The sequence below is a fragment of the Myodes glareolus genome, chromosome 2 (genome assembly GCF_982192425.1).
Source record: "Myodes glareolus chromosome 2, mMyoGla1.1, whole genome shotgun sequence".
NCBI lineage: Eukaryota > Metazoa > Chordata > Mammalia > Rodentia > Cricetidae > Myodes > Myodes glareolus.
Genome location: NC_142027.1, coordinates 124,691,175 through 124,711,460, shown reverse-complemented (window position 1 = coordinate 124,711,460; position 20,286 = coordinate 124,691,175). Strand labels below are relative to the sequence as shown.

General features: G+C 48.2%; 1 protein-coding gene across 9 annotated transcripts in view; it reads right to left on the bottom strand.

Moving 5' to 3' along the window:
* The window catches only part of Kdm2b (lysine demethylase 2B), a 129,247-nt gene that overhangs the window by 56,720 nt on the left and 52,241 nt on the right, over window positions 1-20,286 (bottom strand). For all 9 annotated transcript variants that reach the window (XM_085679490.2, XM_048447329.3, XM_087903654.1 and 6 more), the window contains 3 exons: window positions 16,709-16,835; window positions 13,905-14,401; window positions 3,819-3,905 (listed from right to left, as the gene is read on the bottom strand). In XM_085679490.2, coding sequence (XP_085535616.1) covers window positions 3,819-3,905; window positions 13,905-14,401; window positions 16,709-16,835 — 711 coding nt within the window. The remainder of the gene's footprint in view (window positions 1-3,818; window positions 3,906-13,904; window positions 14,402-16,708; window positions 16,836-20,286) is intronic.

The window sequence follows — 20,286 nt, the reverse complement described above, 5'->3', positions numbered from 1 at the left end:
GCTCAGGGCAGGCTCCAAAGTCACAGAAAAACCCTGTCTGGGGGCGGGGGGGGGGGGGGGGGAATTCAAAGGGTATCTGGTTTGGCCACTAGATATGAGAATCTATCTTATCTAGATAAGATAAGATATCTTATCTTATCACTGCAGGGCAGTGGTGGCTCAGGCCTTTAAGCAGAGGCAGGCAGATCTCTGAATTCTAGGCCAGACCAGTCAATGTACAGAGCAAGTGTCAGGACAGTCAGGGCTACACAGAAAAACCCACCCCCCATAAAAGGGTGGAATCAAGTTGTGCCTCAGTCTCCTCTTTGGGTTGTTTCCTTTGAGAATGGATCAGGCAAGCCAGTGGCTTTAAGTGTCTGCTCGGTGAACCCAAGTTCAGCTCCATAATAGGGCCAAGGCCAGAGACCGGACTTCAAAGAAATATAGCACCCTCACCCTACCGCCTTGCCTCCAGGGTCACAGACAGGAACCCAAAATCCCACCATCTGGCTATAAAAGAAGCAGCCAAGGTGTAGACAGATCAAAACAAGTCCAATGTCACTCATGGAAACAGCCAATTGGGGGACCAGTGATGGACGGTGATAAGTGGGATCCTGGCATTGAAGGGCACCCCACCCGAAAGGACCTCACAGCACCTAATTAGTTCCAGAAAGGGGCTTTGTTCTCCTGAAGGGAGGTGGAGATCAAAGCATTTCTAGCTAATCATCCCTGAGCATTAATTACTTGTAGGGTAACTGGACCCAGCGCAGACCCTGCTCCCTGCCTTGCATCCTGGTGGCCTCAGTGAGCACCCTTGATCTTTCGACCCCACGCACATCAAATTGGAAGGAAGCTGGGGGCAAACCTGGGAACCCAGGGACCCGGTGTGGCCCAGGCAGCCAGTCGTTCAGCCATTTCTTCCTTTCCTGTTAACTTTTTAACCCTACTCGCCAGGAAATGCTTAAGTGTGGCGCTGCCCTCCCCCACCCTTCCCTCTGCCACATTTCACTGAGTTCTCACAGAAATGCATGATAGAAGCAGGCTCACAAGCTGTGTGGTCAGCTGGCCGGGGACAAGGGCTACAGCACAGCCTTACTTTGCTGTTTGGAGCCATACAAGCCCATGCCCAGCAAGCAGCTCCAGGACAGTCTACAAGAGCGTGGACTGATACACGGAGCATGTCCTATACCCCTATGCATTTCCTACCAAGTGGGGTGCATCTCAGGGGGACCCAGTTTTGGATCTCTTAGGCTTCACTAAGTTTTAGGAAATTCAATAACCTTTGAATTTCAAATAAGTAATGGACACCCTTCCCTCAAACAACCCCACATTTGGAAAAGGATTCGTGGGCACTAATCAAACAATGTGAAAAGAATCGTCAGTAATAGCACCCTTCAACAGGAAGAAGAAATGAGCCACAGATGTACTTCTGAGTTCTTCCCTCTGTACTGGAGTTCAAACCTCGAATTTACTTCCACTTAACAGTATCCTCAGCTGAGTCAGGGTCTTTCGCAGCCCAGGCTGACCTCAAACTGCTTTGTGACAGTGGCTGGCTTCACATTCCTGATGCTCCTGCCTCTTATCTCCCAAGTGCTGGGGTGACAACTGTGTAACTATTGTTTTGTAGCTACAATTTAAAGTGTAAGAACAAATAAAGTGAGCCATTCATGGTGGCACATGCCTGCAGCCCTAATACTGGGGAGACTGAGGCAGGAGGATCACTATGAGTTTGAGGCTAGCATGGAGAAGTAAACTCTAGGGTAGCCAGGCATACAGAGTAAGCCCGCTACAAACATTCATGCCTTTAATAAATTACCCTTAATAAACCTTAATAATCCATCCAGTTAAACTGCCATTTCAGAAAAAAAATTGTCATTTTAACTAGTTTTGCCAGATCTATCAACTAAAAATACATTTTGCCTAGACTAAATTTCAGACAGAGCATGATCTTTTGGACATAAATATATTTCCTATCACACTGGGGGATCACACCTAGATGAAGAATTTGTTGTTCATCCGACGTTCAGATTTTCCTGGGCATTTCTTTATATAATGAAGCAACATTAATTTCAATAACATGGACATTAATAACATTTTTCTTGTGTTGCCTTTGAAATCTGCTGCATACCTTACACATACAGCACCTTTCCATGTGGGCAAGCCTTGTTTCAAATGCCGGTACCACATGGCTGGTGACAGTGCCTGGAGGTCTAAGTTCTTCTCAGGGTCATTGATAATGAAAAAAGACAGTCAGAAACAAGCAGAACACCCTTTGGCACTGCTTGGTAGCAACATTTCGTTGGAGAGGAAAGCCTCATGCATGCTAGGCAGGCGCTCTACCACCAAGCGACACCCGGAGCTCAGGTAACCTCTGCTTTTGGCTTGCAGCTAGGGAGCCAACCCTAACACAGTCTTTCTTCTGACACCAAATGTTCTGCACTGAGCCAAATCTCCAGTGCTTAAGTTGTTGAAATAGGGTCACTGTGTTGCTCTAGCTGGCCTTGAACTAGCCATGTAGTCCAGGTCTACTTCCTTCCGTCTTAACTCCTGGAGCGTGTGCCACCAGGAGCAACAGTAGATATCATTTAGAGCAGTGGTCGAATGACGAGGTACCTAATGTAAAGGTCTGTTCTGTCCCTTTAAGGGACAAGCCCCGCCCACCCACACCCGCACTGAGACAGGAATATCTTCCTTCCTGAGTCTCTTCCCCCTGGAGGTAGCTACTGCTATGGTTCCTCTCTTCCACCTTTCTCTCTCTCTCTCTCTCTCTCTCTGCCTCTCTCTGCTTTTCTTCCTTCTGCCCTTCCTTTTTTTTCCTTCCCTTCCATAACCCACTAAATAAATATCCAACCTTACTCTGCATGGTGTGTCTGTCCGTCTGTCTCTTACCCACTGGGACTGCAGCTCCTCCTGGGACTTGCTGCTCTCGGTCTCTCAGGTCTCTCATCCGCTATGCGGCTCCCTACCTAGGATCCACTGCCCCTTGTGGCCTGTGGGCCACTCAGGAAACAGCACCGGCTCCCTGCCTGGGATCCAGGCTGCCTTCGTGGCCCGCCGTTACTTAAACCCTAACACCTAAGACCACCTTACATACCAGATATTTACATTATGATTCAAAGAGTAGCAAAATTACAACAGTGAAGTAGCAACAAAAATAATTTTATGAGTGGGGTCATTAAGACATGAGTCTTATATTCAAGGGTCATAGTATTAGGAAGGTTGAGAACGCTGATTTAAGAGGTTGCTGATTTGTGGGCCAGCCCTTGTTCTGGGAGATTTATGTGTATAATGACACTGAGTCCTAGGAACCATCCCAGGGCTGGCCTAAGCTAATGAGGAAATGTACACAGCTCGTGCATCTTGACTGTGAAGCAGAGTGCAGATGGAGGGGGATGGAGTGAAGCCGTGCATGGTCTCTAGAAACCTTCCTGCCTGTCCCACCACAAGCCCTTTATCTGCTAACTCATCTCCAGAGCCTCAGCTTAGACATTTTCACGTTAAATGCTGATGCGTTTTATGAAACCAGAGAAGTCACTCTAAAAGGGAGGGAATCAGTCCGTGGATGGACAGGGAGAGAGCAAAGCGAAAGATGGACATTTGAGACAAACCACCTAAAAGAGCAAGCCTCCCTTCTGCAGTTTACGGGTGGCCACCAGGGGCCGCTGCTTGCAGTTTCCATAGCTAGAGTCAGGGAACCCTTTACAAAGGAAAGCATTTGCAGGGAACCTGGAGGATAGTCTCCCAGGAGGCAGTGAACAACAGCTCCAGACTCCCAACACACAGGCTATGGGTGGGGGGGATGAGAAGTGGTCTCCCACCTCTGTGCAATCTTCTCTTACCTTTGGAGTCTTCTTTGGCCAGCTGACCACTGGGACCCCAGTGATGGCCAGGCTGGGGTCGTCATCCACATGTTCCTTCAGTACATTCTGTGGCCAAACAAAGGATCCATATTAACTGGGGTTGAAGGGAAAAATCTCTAAAGGAGGTAAAACTAACCCCTCGAAGGCTTGGAAGATTTCTCAGAAAGAAAGAGAGAAAGAGAGAAAATGTAACTGCTGCCTGTCACCATCTCCACTCTCTAGATACCAACCCAGATTTCTTATTGACTCAGAGCATACAACACTCTTCTTCCCAAATCTTTGAGACATGATTTCACTTTGTAGCCCTGGCTGGCCTAGAACCTACGGAGATCCTCCTGCCTCCGCTTCCAGAGTGCTGGGGTTACAGGCGTGCACCACACTGTCCACAGCATCACAGACTCGCACAGTTTACTTCGTGTCTGTAGTGTAGGCTCAGGTGTGTGTGTTCTCCTCAGAGAACTCCGAAGCCAGAGAAGGGCCGTCCACTGTCTCTCTCCACCTCAGTCCTTTGAGGCCAGAACCTTTTGGGGCTAGGCAGGGCAAGTCCTGCAAGTTCAAGGGATCCTGTCACCACTGCCACTTCAGCCCTGGGATTCCAGGCATGTGTAGGACCACACCCAGCGCCCAGCTGTGCCGTGGGTTCCTCTTGCTTCGGCAGCAAACTCAGGCAGCAGACATTCCTAACTGCTGAGCCTCTCTCCAACGCAGTCCCACTTCTTAGCCAGGCAAGCAGGGGTCTGAGCAGTGTAGACCCTGCTACCTAGGAAATCAACTATGTTCTCAAAGACAGAAAGGAAAACCAGCCAGGCACAGGGTCCATGCTTGCAATCCCAGCACTTGGGAAGAAGAGGCAGGATGATCAGGAGTTCAAGGTCATTCTATGACTTTGAGACTACCCTGGGCTGCCTGAGATCCTACGGGGGGGGGGGGGGGGGGGGGGGATCAAGAAAAGACAAAGAATGGGGAGGAAGAAGGCTTTTATACATTGAAAAATTCACGGTCACCAGGTGGTGGTGGCGCACACCTTTAATCCCAGCACTTAAGAGGCAGGCAGATCTCTATGAGTTTGAGGCCAGTCTGGTCTAGAAAGTGAGTTCCAGGACAGACAGGCCCACACAGAGAAACTCTGTCTCAAAAATCAGAAAAAGAAGAATAAAAATTCATGGCCAAGGTTCCGCAGAGGTGAGTGACAAGTGCCTAGTGACAGGGCTGAGCCCTGAGTACAGGTTTCTGGCCCGCAGTGATACCATCCCCGGCCTTTACCCCTTCCTAAGCCTTGCTCCCTCCAACTGTAAATGAGATAGGTATTCAATGATATGACTTCTTACACAGAATGAGGGTCTAAAGGTGCCATGCAAAACACCAGAATATGCTAAGAGTCCATATCACCCTCTAAGAACCTGCAAATTGTACACTAGGCAATGAACACAGTGTGGTATGTCTGCATCCCAACCTAATGCATCCGATACAACTGATTTTCCTGCCGACATTTAGCCAGACACCAGCTAAAAGCACTCATCCAGTGACATTTAAGGACATGGCCATTTACAGAGGAAGATTTACTAGGAAGAGTAGAAGGGCTCAAAGGATAAATGTAAGTGAAGATTATTTTACTTGAAAAAAAATTCATGTATATGTGTGCATGCACATGTATGCTGAACAGGGGCACACATGCTCATACATGCTGAAGTCACAGTGTGCATGTGGAGTTCAGAGAACAATTTTATAGAGTCAATTCTCTCCTTCCACCTTTCCATGTGTCCCAAGGATCCAGCTCACACTCTCCATATGGCAAAGCCTGTATCTAATGAGCCATCCTGATGGCCCTGAAGATTATTTCAAGGCATTTTCTCTAAATCTATATAACCAGACAAGATTCTAAGCCACTTCTGACTCTAATTATTGTCCTATTTTCTTGGTCATCAGTTGGCTGACTGGTTTTCAGAGATGGCACGGCAGTTTCTCCATTCCCCACGAGAGGCAGCAAACAGCAGCTCCAGTGGGCTGCCTGCCTGCCTTTCGTTCTTTGCCCAGGGACATCCAATTCAGTGGTGCTTGTTATTTATAAGATACCTTGACTGAGCTGGGTAGCAGTGGTTCACGCCTTGAGTCCCAGCATTTGGGAGGCAGAGCCAGACAGATCTCTGTGAGTTTGAGGCTAGCCTGGGCTACAGCGTTAATTCCAGGACAGCCAAAGCTACATAGAGAAGAAATCTTGTCTCAAAAAACAAAACAAACAAACCAACAACAACAAAAAATCATCTTGACTATGTTATGGTTTAAAAGAGCAACATCTCCTACAAGCTCCTGCGTGTCAACACTTTATCCCCAGCTAGTGACAACTGGAGAACACTGAACCTTTTAGACAGAGAGGCTACATGGCAAAGTTGGGATGACGGAGGTGGGGTTGGAGGGGTACAAGCGAGCACAATTTCCTGCTTGTGTCTCCCCGAGTCCTGACAGCAGCCTAGACACAATGAACTATGCCAACGGCTTCCATCATGCTCCCCTGCCACTAGGGACTGACTGCTTCTGAAAGTATAAAGCACACCTTTAATCCCAGCACTCAGGAGGCAGAAGTAGGCGGATCTCTTGTGAGTTCAGGGCCAGCCTGGTCTATAGAGTGAGTTCCAAGACAGGCATCAAAGCTAGAGAAACCCTGTCTTGGAAAAATCAAAAACCAACCAAACAAAAAAGAAACTATAAACTACAACAGTTGTCCTTTGAGCTGCTCCTGCCAGATATTCCATGGAAGCAGTAAGAAGAGCAATCGACTCACTGTCGATTATGTGGGGCCAAAACCACACATAATGACTAACTATAGAAACCTTCCAGAAGATAGAATTCAAGACAGAAAGCTTGGAACCTCCAAAGGCTACCAAACACCAGACCAGAGCCTCCTCCCACACTGCCAACATCATAAGAAACAGGGAAGTCTGAGAAACTGTCCAGCCAAGAGAATTGAGGAGATTAAATGTGTTGGGGTATCAGGGACAAGATTCTGCAACACAAGGGGACTGACAAAACTTTCGATTTAAGGATTATGTCGAATGTACTATACTGAGATGGGAACAGGGCTTGAGAGGTTCTATTTGTCTGAATTTTCCATAAACCTAAAACTTTTCTTACTTGGTGAAGGGGTGCAGGCTTTTAATTCTAACACTTGGGAGGGAGAAGAAGGGAGCTCTCTAAGAGCCCAAGACCAGCCTGGTCTAAGAGTGAGTTCCAGCCAAAATTACTTGGTGAGACCAGTCTTACCAAACCAACACCACCATCCACAAAAAAAACAGTTTTAAAAAAGTTAAGTATATTAATTAAAAATTTTTGTTTTTTAAAGACATGACTGTAATTCTGGCTGGCCTTGAACTCAGATCTGCCTGCTTTTGTATTCTTTTCATTTTGTTGGTTGGTTTGAGACACGGTTTCTCTGTGTAACCTTGCCTGTCTTGGAATTCAATCTGTAGAGCAGGTTGGCCTCAAACTCAGAGATCCGCCTGCCTCTCTCTCCCAAGTGCTGGAATTAAGGGCGTGCACCAACGTAGCCTGGCTCTTTATTTTTAAATTAAATATAATTTTAAAGTTTTCCTAGGTACTCTTGTATCCTAGACCTCACTCACATGCCAAAGAAAGCTGAGTTCCCATCTGTTTGGCACTTGATTGGCCACCAGGGGGCACAATGGGCTCTGCATTTTTGAGAAATTCTTTTGTAAAAGCAAGAAAGTCAGGGGAGGCATAACTAACTTAATGGGAGTTTTCTGTCTCATTAGAGAGAGAGAGAGAGAGAGAGAGAGAGAGAGAGAGACTTGTGTGGAGAGGATGATGTCACAGGATTCCTTAGGCTCTGCCTGAATTTATATATTTCTGGAGACTGTTAAGCACACAGAATCAAGACTGTGCTCCACACTGCCCCAGCCCCTAGGAGTTATACCATATAAGCCTGTGGCTCTGGCAAACCCAGGGCAGGCTTCCTGAAAAAGGATGGAGCTACCACAAGGCTCATGCTACTGGAAACTGCCCCACATGTAACCTACCAAAGGAACCACAGGCTGGTTAGGCCTTGCCCTCCTCCCCTCCATGTCAGCTTCTCTCAAAGAATTTAACCCAGGAGATCTGGGTTCCACTGCTCCCCAGGGCAGGTGCTAGTCACTGAAGCCCCATCTCTTCAGTGACTAAAAACGCCATTAACAAGGGCAGTGACTGGCGCCAGCCAAGAGCCCCGACTGAGGGGTTAAGGGAGGGTATACAAGGCCGGAGCTACTTGCTCGAGGGAATACCAGGTACCAGTCTATCTGGGTCATTGCTGAGCCCCTCCCTCCATCCCATCTGTACCTGAAAAAAAAATCTCACTGTAGATTTCACTGTGAGCCTCCCCAGAACACAGTGTTCCAACCCATGCAAACACAATATTTCCAATCTTATGTGGAAAAGAGGTCTCAACAAAGTGCCCTGAACGCTGGGGCTACCTACATTTACCAGGTAAGGGTCTGCCTGGGTATCTGACTTCTTCACCCAAGTCCTGCTCTCCCTTCTATTTACCGAGGCTGTACAGCCAAGGGGACACAGGACACAGAGTTTGTTCTGTGGTTGCGCTGGAAGCCGGCCCCTGGCTGCTCACTTCCTGACTTTTGGCTCCTCTGAAAAGGTTCCTTTGAAGTCAGCAAGAGGTGATTTTACAAAGTCATCAGGGCTGGCGGTGGAGGCGAGTGACAGAGCACTAGCTTAAGAAGCAGAAGGTCCTGACCCAGCTTCATGCAACACACACACACACACACACACACACACACACACACACATGTGCACACACGAGATAGATAGACAGATAGGATAGGACAGACAGTAGGTTCCAGAGTGGAGAACTGCAAGACCCCTACAGAGAAAAAGGCTCTGTCCCCCTCTCCACATCATGGGTTCATGAGCTCAGACCAGACTGGAAACAAAACTGTTTTTATTCTAAGGTGTCTGAAATAATAACGACACCAACTCTAGTTTACTACGCACTTCAAGGCCTTGCTAGGGCCTTACATGTGTCAGCCGTGACATGGGTCATACCTCCTCCTGTTTTACTGTGTCCCCCAAAACCTCGGCAGCATAACAGACTGTGCAGGACTGCGACCTGACTCCACAACTATCCTCAAAGACACGCAACAAGCCGGGCGATGGTGGCGAACGCCTTTAATCCCAGCACTCAGGAGGCAGAGGCAGGTGGATCTCTCTGAGTTCAAGGCCAGCCTGGTCTATAAGCGCTAGTTCCAGGAAAGACTCCAAAGCTACAGAGAAACCCTGTCTTGAAAAACAAAACAAGACAAGCAACACCCATTTGGACAATATGCTTTTCTTTTCAGATATATTTATTATGTATACAGTGTTCTGTTTGCATGACATTATAGATGGTTGTGAGCCACCATGTGGTTGCTGGGAATTGAATTCAGGACCTCTGGAAGAACAGCCAGCACCCAGAGATCTTAACCTCTGAGCCATCTCTCTAGCCCAGGAAAATTCATTTGTTGTTGTTGTTGTTGTTGTTTTATTTTGTTTTTTTGTTTCTTGAGGCAGGGTTTCTCTGAAGCTTTGATATCTGTCCTGGAACCCGCTCTGTAGACCAGGCTGGCCTCGACCTAACAGAGATCCACCTATCTCTGCCTCCCAAGTGTTGGGGTTAACTGTCCAAGTGCTGACTGACAATGCACTCTTAATTTAGAATTGACATCCATTTGGGCAGTGCATTCTTAATTTAGGACTTTCTTCTCTGCTAAGTTTGGAGTTTGATGTCAGAACAATACAGCTGATCTCTATTTGGCTGTTGATAAAAACAAAACAAAACAAAACAAAACAAAATAAACAAATAAAAAACCGTGGCCAAATATGTTACTTCATACCTATAATCCTGATACTTGAGAGGGGGAGGCAATACTGCTACAAGATTTGGACAAGATCAAGCTACACATAGATATATAGCCTGGGCTATAGGGTAAGACTGTGCCCCCCAAGAGAAAAGAAAAAGAGAAAAGAAAGATACATAGAAAAGGAAGGAAGAAGGGGAAGGGAGAAGGGAGGAAGGGAGGAAGGGAAGGAAGAGAGATAAAAAGAGACTTCAAAATGGGAAAAACCTCACTTTGGTCTTTCACCCACAGCCCTGTGTAGCCCCGTAGTCCCCAGCAGTCCCGTAACTCTACTGTATCCCATAATTCCACGCGATTAGATAGGCGATTTTCTATGCCATGACAACTTGATGACAGCCAGAAGAACGAGATCCCAGCAAGGGGACATGGCAGCACGCAGTTAGTGGTTAGGATGCTCTGCGCCCATTCTGATAAAGTCATCCCATCTACACCCTTGGTGCTCTCTACTTAGGCCAAGCCCTTCACAGCCCCGCCACAAGCTGGGTCGTATCCTGGTCATTCAAATCCAAACTGATGATGACAGCTAAGGGTCCATCTCCCCATCCACCAGGAGACACAGCCCTCTTCCTGAGTTCTATCTGAAATAGAGACATTTCCAGGAGAGACAGCTTGCTAGGCAATTGGTGAATTACTTCACCCCACAATCGTTGCTAATCAGTGTGTCCCCAAAATTCATGTGCACTTAGAGCTTCAGAATGTGACTCTGGGGATGGCGTCTATACACTTAATTAAGTTGATGTGAGCTGCTGTTGGATTCATCTGGCCTGAATCCAATGGCTGGTGTCACTCAGTGACAACAGAGAGAGGGAAAGCCACTGGCAATCAATCTTAACCACAGGCTGAGTCAGAGTGGCGCTAACTCTAAGTCAGCTGTGGAGGAGCCAAGGACGACAACCGTCCTAGAGCCTGAGGCCTGGGTGTGGCTCTGCAAACACCTTGCTGCCAGACTTGCAATCTCCAGGCCCTGAAGGAGGCTGCCTGGGCTCCTAAACAACTTGCCTGTGGTCTCAGTCCTGGGAAACAAATGTCGGAGGTAAGTGTTCCCTAAAGAACGGCTGGGAGGTGGGGAAAGAGAAGGAAAGGATCATGGGACAACAGAGGCTGGCCAAAGCTGGAGCTCACTGTTCCTCAAAGTCAGTCCACGCCACGGTCCCCTGCCACTGTGCTATTTGAACTCTTTCAAAAATGTCAGCTTTTATTACATTTATTTACCTTGCAGGGGGCATGCACGGTCACAGGGCAAGGGCAGAGATCACAGGATGCCTTTCGGGGAATTAGTCCTCTCCCTCCACTAAGTGGCTTCCAGGGATTTATTTAACTTACATTATGAGGCTTGGTTGGCAGCCAGTGCCTTTACCCAATGAGCCATCTTGCCAGATCCCGTTTCCGTTCGTTATTTTAGATTTACATATTTATTAATTTTATGTATTTCTCTGTGTGTCCGTAAGTTTATATGTACCATGTGCATGCAGGGGCCCAAAAGGGAGAGGAGGGAGAGTTCCATGCCCTGGAGCTACAGGAGACTGTGAGCGACCATGTGGGTGTTGGGAACCAAATCTGGATCCTCTACAAGAGCAGTGAGGTACTCCTAACCACCCGACCACCGATCTAGCACCCCCTTTTAGTCTTTAAATAAAATTTAAAAAATTTTTCTTATATTTATTGGTAGGGAGGCAACCCATTGTATACCTGTAGAGGTCAGAGGTCAGAGGCTAGGTCAATCAGTCAAGTCAATTCTTTCTCTCTTTCTCTCTCTCTCTTCCCCTCTCCCCCATGTCTGTTCCAGGGGTTGAATTCAGGTCATCAGACTTAGCCGAGCACTCTAGCTGGCCAAGGTTTTATTTTTTAGTTACATGTGCATTCCTGTCTGTGTGTGGTATGTGTGTATGAGGCCAGGAGAAGGTGCTGGTTCCTCTGGAGCCGCACTTATAGGTGGTTGGCTCCTGGAACTCAACTCTGGTCCTTTGAGAAAGCAGGGAGAACTCAAAACTGTGGAGTCATTGCTCCAGCCCTGCCCACATCAATTTTTAGTCAAGTACCTAAGTACTTCGGAGTGACCAAGAGACATCAGAATCTGGTCCCCAGAAGGACCAGATTGTGTCTGATATCTTTGCTTTGTTTTTGACTTTTTGAGACAGCGTCTCACTATGTAGCTTTGGCTGGCCTAGAACTCATTACATAGACCAGGCTAGCCTTGAACTCAAGAGATCCCTCTGTCCCCGCTTCCTGAGTGCCAGGAAGTATCTTCATTTTACACAGCACCAGAAAACAGAAAGCAAGAAGATGTGCCCAGGGCCACATGGCAAGGAGTGGAGAACAAATCTGAACTCCAGGACCTCCTGTGTTCTGATTTCCTGGTACTGCTACCCAGAATCAGTGTATTTAAAGAGAAGTATTTCCAGGCAGTTGGCAGAGTGCCTTCACAACACGCCGCCAGCCCTGGCTTCAGTTCCCTGCCACTACATAAACTGAGCATAGAGGCACGTGCCTGAATTCCCACACTTGGGAGGTAGAAGCAGGAGGGCTAGAAATTCAAAGTCCTCCTGGACTATATAACAATTCTGAGGCTAGGGGCTGGAGAGATGGCTCAGAGGTTAAGAGCATTGCCTGCTCTTCCAAAGGTCTTGAGTTCAATTCCCAGCAACCACATGGTGGCTCACAACCATCTGTAATGGGGTCTGGTGCCCTCTTCTGGCCTGAAGGCATACACACAGACAAAATATTGTATACATAATAAATAAATAAATAAATAAATTTAAAAAAAAACAAAACAATTCTGAGGCTATCCTAGCCTGGGATACAGCAGGGTCTGTCTCGAAGATGAAAGCAAACGAGAGACATCTCTGAAGACCACCAGCGTCAGTTTTCTGGAGACCCCCAGAAGGTGGTGATGAGGAAGACTTTCTTAGCGTTCTGGAACCTTCTCTTACTGAATAACAAATAAGATCGCCGTTCAGCTAGAAAGCTAAATAAAAACCCAGCCAGGCAAGCCACAGCGGTCCTGTTCCTCAGTAGCTCACAGTATTGGTGCTGGACTCTGCGCCCTCACCTTGACAGGTCTCCTCACCAGCAATCAAATGCAGCCTCGGAGGTCAATGGAGAGATACAAGAAGAGAAAAATCTGGCCAGGAGCCCTGCCAACACACTACACACGGATTCTAGCCAAGTAAAAGGCATCACGGAGAGTTTAACCTGCTTACAATATTTTGGGAACTTAGTACTATCGTTTTGTGATTGATAAAACTTTAAAAACCAACCTGGCAATAGTGGCACACACCTTTAATCCCAGGACTCAGGAGGCAGAGGCAGGGAGATCTCTGGGAGTTCGAGGCCAGCCTGATCTACAGAGTGAGTTCCAGGTCAGCCAGGACTGTTACACAGAGAAACTCTGCCTTGAAAAACCAAAAAGAACCTGCCCAGGATGCGTGACCTGAGCCCCAGTCCCAACTCCCAACTCCCAGCTTTACCCCTGACTGCCTGAGGCCCCAAGGCCACATAATGCTGCCTAGATAAGCTACCAATTCCCAAGTTCAGTTTTTAACACCAGTAGGCAGCAAGTTCCACTGTCCTCATCAGATGCTGGAGTAGCAAGGGGAGAAGTCTTATAGCTTCATAACTGCAGTCTTAGCGATGCGACAGACGCAGTTCTGCGCTCGGAGTCTGCACTACCGGAAGCGCCTACACAGTGCCTACAGCACTCTGACCCAGCAGGCACTCTGGCTTCTCTCCTGGATCCTCATATCCCAGCTCGACCTGACCCTCCGGGCCTACTTCCTAAGCAGACGCGGCTGAGATCATAGCAACCTCTCAGCCTTAGGCTGCTGCACGGTGACTATAGCCAATGGCTAACTATGAGGACGGTCACCAGCTCACACTCTAGGGAATCAACCCAGAATGGCAAGCTCTATCACCAAGACATAGAAGCCCGTCTAGCAAATCCAATAGAATGCTGTTGCAACACACACAGAAACCTTCTTTGGGAGAGCCCTGAGATTCCAAAGAAGCTGCTGTCACTCACAGAGCAAGCCTCCGCCCAGCTGCTAACAGTGGTCCCAGATTCCATAACCCAGATAGGCTTGCCTAGCCAGAGTACCATCCCAGCACCTGGACCAACCCCAGAACAACTAGCTACCCCTAACCCGACCCAGCCTTGGTCCCTTCCCACCTTTACACCTTCCAGGAGGGCCTGGGGGTCCTCGATGCCCTCAGGGACACACTTCTTATTCTCCGGAAGCGACTCTAGTTTTTCGACCAAGGCTTTTAGGCCCTTCAGTTCAAACTCGGTAAGGTGGGTCCACTTGGTAGAGAGTTCGGTGGAAGGGGAGCCTGTGGGAGTCTTGGGGTAGTCTATGGGCATCGTTGTGGACTTGACACTTTCCTCGGACTCATTGGACAAAGTCCTCTTGAGGAATCGCATGGCAGGGGCTTTGGGCTTCTTCCCTGTGTGCTCCTGTTCCTCTGAGTGGGTGCTGGTGGGTGACGCAGGGCCATCCGTGGGTGACTTGGATGGTTTATCTGCACCATCCCTTTCCTCCTCCTCCTCTTCCTCCTCCTCCTCCTCCTTCTCCTCCTCCTCCTGGGGCTGCTGTTCACAGGACTCCTCCTCCATGTCCAACCAGGAATCAGATGAGAAGTCGTCTATACTGGCTTTCCTTGGAGCATCTGTGGGGAAGACCGTGAGATACAATGATGATCACTTAACCCCTGCTGGAAGCTCTGGATTCTACTCACCCTTACTGTAGAGAACAAAGGTCTAGTTCAGGTCTCCTGACCTGTAGAAGGGCAGTAGTCAGTCATACACAGGTTCAAATCCCAGCTCTGCCTTTTCCAGTTCTCTGCACCCACATGGGGTGCTTTACCACAGATAATATGCCTGGCACATTATCATATACATACAGGTCACTTAATGGCAGAGATAAAAAGACAGACCAGTGGTTAAGTACAATCACTGCTCTTGCAGGGGACCTGTGGTTCCCATCACCCATATGGCAGCTCATAGCCACCTGTCTGTCACTCCAGTTCCAGAGGATCTGATGCCCTCTTCTGGACTTCACACAGCATCCATACTCATACACATACACATACTCTTAAAATAAATAAACGTTAAAAAAAAAATTAGTCAAGTGCTGGCAAGAAGGTTTAGTGGGTAAAGGCACTTGCTGCCAAGCCCGACAACCTAAGTTGAATCCCTGGCACCCTACATAACAGTAGAGAAAACAGACTCCTGAAAGTTGACCTCTCACCTGCACGTATACACACATACACACACACACACACACACACAGAGAGAGAGAGAGAGAGAGAGAGATCTCGCCTACACAGAAAGGGGGGAGAGAGAAAGGGGGAGAAAGGAAGAAAGGCAGACTAAATAAAAGTAATTTTTAAAAACTTATTTCAATGTTTATTTTATCTTATGTGCATTGGGGTTTTGCCTCTATATATGTCTGTGTGAAGGTATTGGATCTCTCGGAACTGGAGCTATAGGCAGGTGTGAGCTGCCATGTGGGCGCTGGGAACTGAACTGGTGACCTTCGGAAGAGCAGCCAGTGCTCTAATCCGTTGAGCCATCTCTCCAGTCCCAACAGATATAACTTTTTAAACTTTGAAAGTAAATTAGGAGAAAAAGATCAGCACAAAACACAACACATTATAGGATTCTATTTGTATAAAATATTAGCAAGGTGGGGGGATTTCTAGACAAAGCAGACTAGTGACAGCTGAGGGCTGGGGGTGAGCAGAGATAAAGGAGACAGAGGTGGCCAGGTGTGGTGGCGTGTGCCTTTAATCCCAAGGAGGCAGGTTCAAGATCAAGCCCAGCCTGGTCTACATCATAAGACCGTGTCTCAAAACCCACCAAAATAAAAACACCAAAAAAAAAAAAAGGGTGAGAGCTTATGGAAACACTCCTTCTGGAAACGGACATAGTCAGGGCTGATGGCTATGCACACCTAAGAGAGACCAAAGAGCCCCCAAGTGACTCCCTGGGATGGACAGCCCTGGGTTCAGTTCCCAGCTCAGTACCAACCAGCAATATACCTGAAATTCCTACACTAGAGAAATGGGGCAGGAAGACTAGGAGTCTGCTGCTAGCCTGACTACACAGACAGTTATTTCTAGACCAGCCTGGACTACACAGCAAGGCTCTATCTCAAAACAACAAAAACCAAACCAAACCAAAAACAAAGACTTAAAGAAAAAAAACCACACTTCCATTGTCCAGGCCCAAACCCCCTAAATACCACAAAAGGCACAAAAGATAAGGCTAAGGGAAAGAAGGGGAAAAGACACACGAATTAGGGGCTGCAAAAGAAACTGCACACGCTGTGACCGTGAGGCTTGTGTCTTGGGATAGTAATGGACATCAGGGGAAGAAGAAGATCTGGTTCCCACAAGCTGACCAGGGTTCCCTCTAACAGTCAGATGCAACTTTGCAGTAGGCATCTATGAATCCAGGGATGGCGGATGGCGCTGTCCCTTTAAGAACCAGCAGTAGGTGAGGGCACTGAAGCAGAGAGCCTAAGCACTTTCCTGACCCCCATCCCAGATTCCCTTCACCTTCAAACCTGTGTTGCCAGCCCTGGCTACCCTCTCTTCTGGGTAAACTTGGTCTGGATTATGGGAACTAGCTGTGTAACATGGGTCTGCTCCTCTGGGGACAAAAACCACATCTCAGGGTAAGAAAAGTCATGCAACTACAGAGGGACCAAAAGAGCCTGTCTTAGCTACACTGGCTCCTGCATGCATGCACAGTCATAGCAGGGCGTGACAACTGTGTTTCTTCCGAGGGTCACAAGTGCCTTTTCTTGGCTTCTGTGTTCCAGATAGGAGGCTCACAAGCAGGGCTATTTCCTAAGAGGCTTCCTGTCCAGCATTCTGGCTTCAGAGAATCCCAGGGGACCCTAGGGCAATCCGCAAGCTCCATGATTGGCCAGATAGCCAGCTCTGAAGGCTGCAAGCAGCTTTACTCACCAATAAGCATTAATTCTCTCTGGTATTCCTGAGTGAGGTAGGAGCGCTGGGTCACACAGTACACATATCTCTCCAAGACATACCAGCACATCTCATAGTAGAAGGGGTAACGGAACTTGGGCTGAACCTGAAAGCAAAGAGCAGGTAGGCAAGAGGTCAGTTTTCAAGAATAATGGGGAGACACATGGCAGGCAGTTGGTTCCCTGAAGTAGAGCTTATCATCTCAGCAAGAGCATAAATGGCAAAAGGGAAAAATGGGAGGTGTCACTGGTGGGGAAGCAAGAGGGAGGCCTGGAAGGGGTAGGTGCCAGCAGCATGCATGGATGAGGCGGAGAGAGGCCTATGGAAGGCATCAGTTTTTAGTCCCTAAGCTACCCATCCTGGAAGGTGAACAGGGTCCACTGTGCACAGAAAAAGTTCTTCCCTGACAGCTGCCAGCACTGTGAATACCTGCAAACAGAACCCCTGCCTGATCCCCCTACAACAGACATGGGCTCCTCATTCTAGAATATTCTTGCATGGGTTCTGTTGTTTCTCCCCGCCATGGAAAACTAATATCCACTCCCAGTCCTTATCCTTCAGCCCCCTGAATTCTAGGAGGAAGGCTAGGACCGGAGGGGACGCTGTGAATTGTGGCGCGGTCTTGCCTACCTCCCAAGGGTAGGGTTCTTAGGAGCATCCAGTGTCCTGCTCCTCACATCCACCTACAATACCTGCTTGGGTTTCCACTAAGGACTCTAAGGGACACAATTCCCTAATGTGACAAGGTGAGACATCACTGGGGTCTGGTAGCAGGGTATCAGTGGAGAGTCCTCTTGGCTGTTTCTTACAGGCAAAGAAGCAGTGCATATAAGAACTATAAAATGTGTGGCCGGCGAGGGAATTCTGATGGGTGATGGTACAGGGTCTATGTAGAGAAACTGGTAATGAAAGAAAGGAAGGAATAACACCATTATCAATGACCTCAGCATGGAGGAACCTTCCAGAAGCTACAACCTGAATGGACATGGAAGCAGTAAGGTGACTTCATCTCCCATGTGGGGCGCTCTCCTCCTCCAAGCACTGCACAGTGGGTCTTACACAACCCCCCGCCACACACACACACTCATCTTTGCCTGTTTCTAAGGTTGTATCTGTGAAGGTCAGAGACTTGCTCCTCACCTCTCTCATCCTTCAGCAAGCAGCCCTTAGCCCCACGTGCCCTTTCTGTGCTGACAAGACACGATGCCCTGGTACCTCTTAAACAAAACCAAGTTTGAGCAGACTCAAGTCCTCCATTACCTAGGACATATTTATCTCGTATTCTCTAAGCACCATACTGAAAAGGACCTCCCTCCCCGCCTCTGTCTCCCACAGCGACCCACTTAGGCCACTGTCTCAGCTCTCAAGCCCTCCTCCACTGGGAACCAGGTCCACTTCACCTCCCTGCCTCTGGCGGATGCCGTGTTTAGGGATGAGATTATGATTCGCCACATGCTTTTCAGCTCCTCTGGGAGATGCATGGAGTCGGGAGCAGAATCAAGTGTTTTCCTTGGCTCCAGCTACTTTTGGAGAAGTCCAGTTTCACTGCTGGGATGTTGAGATGCCTTTGGTCAGTTACTCATCAGTGCCCCTGGGCAGGAGAGGGGCTCTAGAGCTCGAAGCAGACCTTGACCTCCTATGATGAAAGGTTTGAGGGAGGGGCTCAGCCCCATCCCGATTCCAGAGACTGGGCCAAAATATTCTGAAACAAATTGTCAATCCCTAAATCGCAAGCTGAGGAAAACAGACCCCCGCGTTCAGAACTCCCAATAGTGGACGTGATGGAGCGAACACTTGGAACTTTTGACTTTTCAAATTTTTTTACACTATCCACGCCACTATGCTGTTGATGGGCACTGTGACACCAAAGAGTTCTTCTAGATTAGGGGGAAAATTAGAGGAGGGGGCTGTATTTCAAGAGAGGATGGCAAATCTCCCCCTCTTTGTTGCTGAACCCAAGGGAAACTAGCTGGGTGGAAACAAACATGGATGAAGGAATTCAACTCGGTTTGGTCTTTTTTTGTTTCTTTGGTTGGTTTGGGAATTTTTTTGGGAGGGGGGGTAATTTAATTTTTTTTTTCCAAGAGAGAACTGTAGGAAAAACATTTGCAAAAATTGACTTACAAACAGGTTGTCGCCTTCTACCCTCCGCCTTCAGAAGGTTTCAGCCATATGCCTGGGAACATTAAACACACGATTGCTCAATATTATTTGGTGACAAACTTGGAGCCTCACCAAATTGAGTTGTTAACCAACCTCTGTCCAAAACATAGGGCAAGGCAGTCCCAAAGAAGGCTCTGCGTCCTGCCTAGAGGACAAGACAACAATGGATCTCAGGTCCAGCTGGACTTCCAAAGGCCCAGGAAGTGGCATCTGCCTGGCCCAAGCCCTTCCTCAGAGGCCTGAGTCATCCAAGAATGAGCGAATGCTGGAGGAAAGCTGAGCCGCTCTCTCTGCACCTAGGGCCCAGGTCTTGAGAAATTAAAATGCGAGAGTGGGCAGAATTACCTTAAATTTTGTTTTTCTCCTGGAAAAAAAAAAAATCAATGGGGAAAAAAAAATGAAAATCCAAGGGTAGGAGGGAGGGAAAGGAAAGGTAAACAGTTTGCGGTTTCCGAAGAGTCACTGGCTGAAAGGGGAGGGAACAGGAGGGGTGCCGGCATTACCTTTTCGGGGAAGGCTGTTTTCACTAGAGTCATTAAGGGAAAAAAAAGATAAGCATAAGAAAGACAGCAGCTTGATGAGTGGCCGTCTGGACCACCCGTCCCGCCCTCAGAGCTAACTGGAGCTGAAGGGCGCGTGTCATGATTGTTGTGAGGGAATTAAGAAGCTCGCAGCCCGCAGTCCATTCTGCTCTAGCTTTCCCATTCCCGTGATCTTCAGAGCCGGAGATTCCCAGAAGGAATTGGTCCTCTGTCAGCCCTTAGAGGCCTAGACCTGTCTGCACTACCTTACGGGGGGTCAAATGGGGGCCAAGTGTCACCTAGCATCTAGCACAGAAAAATGAACCTATTTTCCAAATGTGGGACAATCTTAGGATTTTAGGGCTAGACTGCCCATCCGACCCCCACCTAGCGTCACACAGGCAGACTCCTTTTCTAAAGTCAAACCCATACTGAGGGACGAGGGGCTCTTACGCTGGTCTTACTCTGGCCAACCTCCAGCATTTGTTCCCAAGCTAAGTCATGTTTTAGAACACTCTGGAGAAAACTATTTTTAAATGGCCATAACCTTCTTCAAGGAGCTGATAGAGATGGATGGAATTGAGCTGTATCAGGCTGACAAGTCATCCTGACATTTTATCTGACTTCTAGGACTCTCTGCTTTGCCTCCTAAGACGGAAACAATTGGACCTTGGAGCCAAGCCCCTCTCCAAAGACCAGAAATCAAAGCAGATTAAAAGGCCTGCTGTTGCTTCCAGCTCAGCCTGTCCCCCCCTCCCCCACCCCCACAGGCATCCTCACTCCAGCCTTAGAGCCAACAATCTGCTTCAGAGAAGCCAGATGGGTGCCCCCTCAGAGACTAGGACAAGCGGCCCTGAGGGAGGGAGCCGACAA